The following is a 2,327-nucleotide window of genomic DNA, read 5'->3' on the forward strand; positions in this document are numbered from 1 at the left end:
ATAAAACTTAAAAAATGTGAACTCTGATTGTCAACTTCACTCCCGAAAAGATGGGGCTACATTTTAGTCCATCTTTGCTCCAGAGTGGTGCAGCGGACTAAGGCACTGCATCTCAGTGCTAGAGGCGTCACCACAGACCCTGGTTCAATTCCAGGCTGTATCACAATCGGCCGTGATTGGGCGTCCCAAAGGGAGGAACACAATTGGCCCAGGCCGTCATTGTAAATAAGAATTTGTTCTTAACTGACTTGCCTCCTTAAATAAAGGTAGAATACAAATAAAACAATATATAGACCTGTGGCGTCCTCTAGTGGGGATAAAACAGTGGTTACCAAAATGGACCAGCAGAGAAAGCGAAAGGAGAAAAAATTACATTAAAAAAATCATAGAGATAGATAGAGGACTCATCACGTATAATATACGTCTTGCAATTGAGGGCTTTCACCATTTTAAAGTAGTCAACTTGGATGGGATTTCTATGCTGGGAGCATTGTTGCTTTATGCCCTCCCAGATAACGTAGATTTTCACTTATGAGTTTGGAGCAACCAGCCAATGAGGAAGAAGCAAATTGATTACTTTAAAATGGAGATAGCCTCAATGACGCTGGCTATGCTGTCACAGACATTATAATGGCACATATACAAAGATCAGCCCTCTATCTTTCTCTATGGAAAACAATTCAAACGCCTTTCCTGGAAATTCTACGGAACCGCCACAACTTCACCACATGACATATCAGAAAGAAAATGCGACACTCCTTCCCCGAACACTAGAAGGCCCAGATTTCATTCAATGGCCACGGGTACATAACCATTGATTAATATAATAGCACAGACGCGACATTTTTGACCCTGACACTACTGATGAACATACAACTTTGTGCGACTTGAAGGTTTTTATTACGTTTTAGAAGAGAACCCTCAATCAAGCAGCACATCAAATGAAGGCATTCCCGTCACATCTCAACTCCTACTAGGTTCCCGTAAACCCATTCGACCTCATCAGGAGCAAACCCTTTCGATATGACTAATTGTGAAAAGATAAATACAGTGGGCAGAAGTAAAGCATGCAAATGCGTTTGCTACTTTCCCTATTGATGCGTCTGGCTGAAGGCTACCAATAGGAAACTTCTCATATACCTTGTTACATTGTAGCAGCGTGTGTAATAGAGGGTTGCAACAACGTAGCCTAATTACCTGTTTGTGCATGCAGATTTCTCATGGGAGGTGCCGTTGCTGCTCTCATTGTTAAAATACTGTAACATAAAAAAAACGGCTACGTAGCTTCTTTGCCCCAAATGTCGTTAGTTCAGCCACGCAGCCCTCCGAAAACGTTCATAAAATTAAGTAATAGGTGAATAATGTTCCAAAAATCCATAATGCATTTGAAAATATCGGTTTGGCGAAACTACACGCAGATACATAATGAAATCCTTGCTTGGGAGAGATTAGAGCGTTTAGAGAATCACCCACTGGCCTGGCATTACGATCAGACTCTTCTTGTTACATATTCGAAAACCCGACCAGTAATTATATATCTTGCACAGTCATATCGTCCTCCAAAATGAGTGTACAGCCCTCCCAGAACTAAGAACTGAACATCCCTTTTCAAAATCGCCAATCCACATACGTCGTAGCTGCGTGCACTGCGCACAGGTTTGCCACAAGCATGTTCAATCCAAATACGCGTTCTTTATTTTTAGGAGGACACCAGGATCCCAGCGATGGCTATTAGGAAATTGCGCAGTTCTTAATCCATTGAAACGCAGCCCCCCCCCCCCCTCTCTCCTCTGATGTAAATGCTCTTCTCTTCCTCCTCCCTCTTTCTTACCCTCTCTCTTTCATGCAGGTTCATTTTCGGGGAACCAGTCTTGGACATAAACTTCCCCGCCTCAGTACTCACTGGCAAACACACTCTGTGTGACTTGCCGAAATTCCATTAGACCCTCATTTTTCCGTTGAGTATTTTCTCAGTCATCTCTTCTATAGTTTAAACTGGACATATTTAATGTAAGTCCATGAGAGACACTCGAAGATATAAAATGATATTTTATATAGTGATGTTTTTACAATACTGTTTCCTTTGGATAATAGGCCATTTCACCACGGTGGACAACGCCATTAGTTTACTATATACACTGTCAAGGGTTAGCGCATTGAATTTTTCCAATACATTTATCTAGGAATGTTAGTGGGTGTCGTTTTACAGCGTTTAATGGAATAAGCAGATGGGAAATGTTTGCTACAAACAGCGAATGCCTCCTAGAAATACCAGAGATGTGAAATGACTAGACTAGTTGAAGGTGCTTTTTTAAAAATGTATTGTT

At 41.4% G+C, this 2,327-nt stretch overlaps 1 protein-coding gene across 1 annotated transcript in view; it reads right to left on the reverse strand.

Moving 5' to 3' along the window:
• Window positions 1-1,745, reverse strand: part of LOC149980830 (uncharacterized) — a 94,520-nt gene extending 92,775 nt beyond the window's left edge. The window contains exon 1 of the mRNA XM_090185733.1: window positions 1,198-1,745. Coding sequence (XP_090041859.1) covers window positions 1,198-1,209 — 12 coding nt within the window. The 5' untranslated portion in view covers window positions 1,210-1,745. The remainder of the gene's footprint in view (window positions 1-1,197) is intronic.
• Between the last annotated feature and the right edge of the window lie 582 nt (window positions 1,746-2,327).

The sequence above is a fragment of the Oncorhynchus mykiss genome, chromosome 9 (genome assembly GCF_057628025.1).
Source record: "Oncorhynchus mykiss isolate SJ-2025 chromosome 9, ASM5762802v1, whole genome shotgun sequence".
Taxonomy (NCBI): Eukaryota; Metazoa; Chordata; class Actinopteri; order Salmoniformes; family Salmonidae; genus Oncorhynchus; species Oncorhynchus mykiss.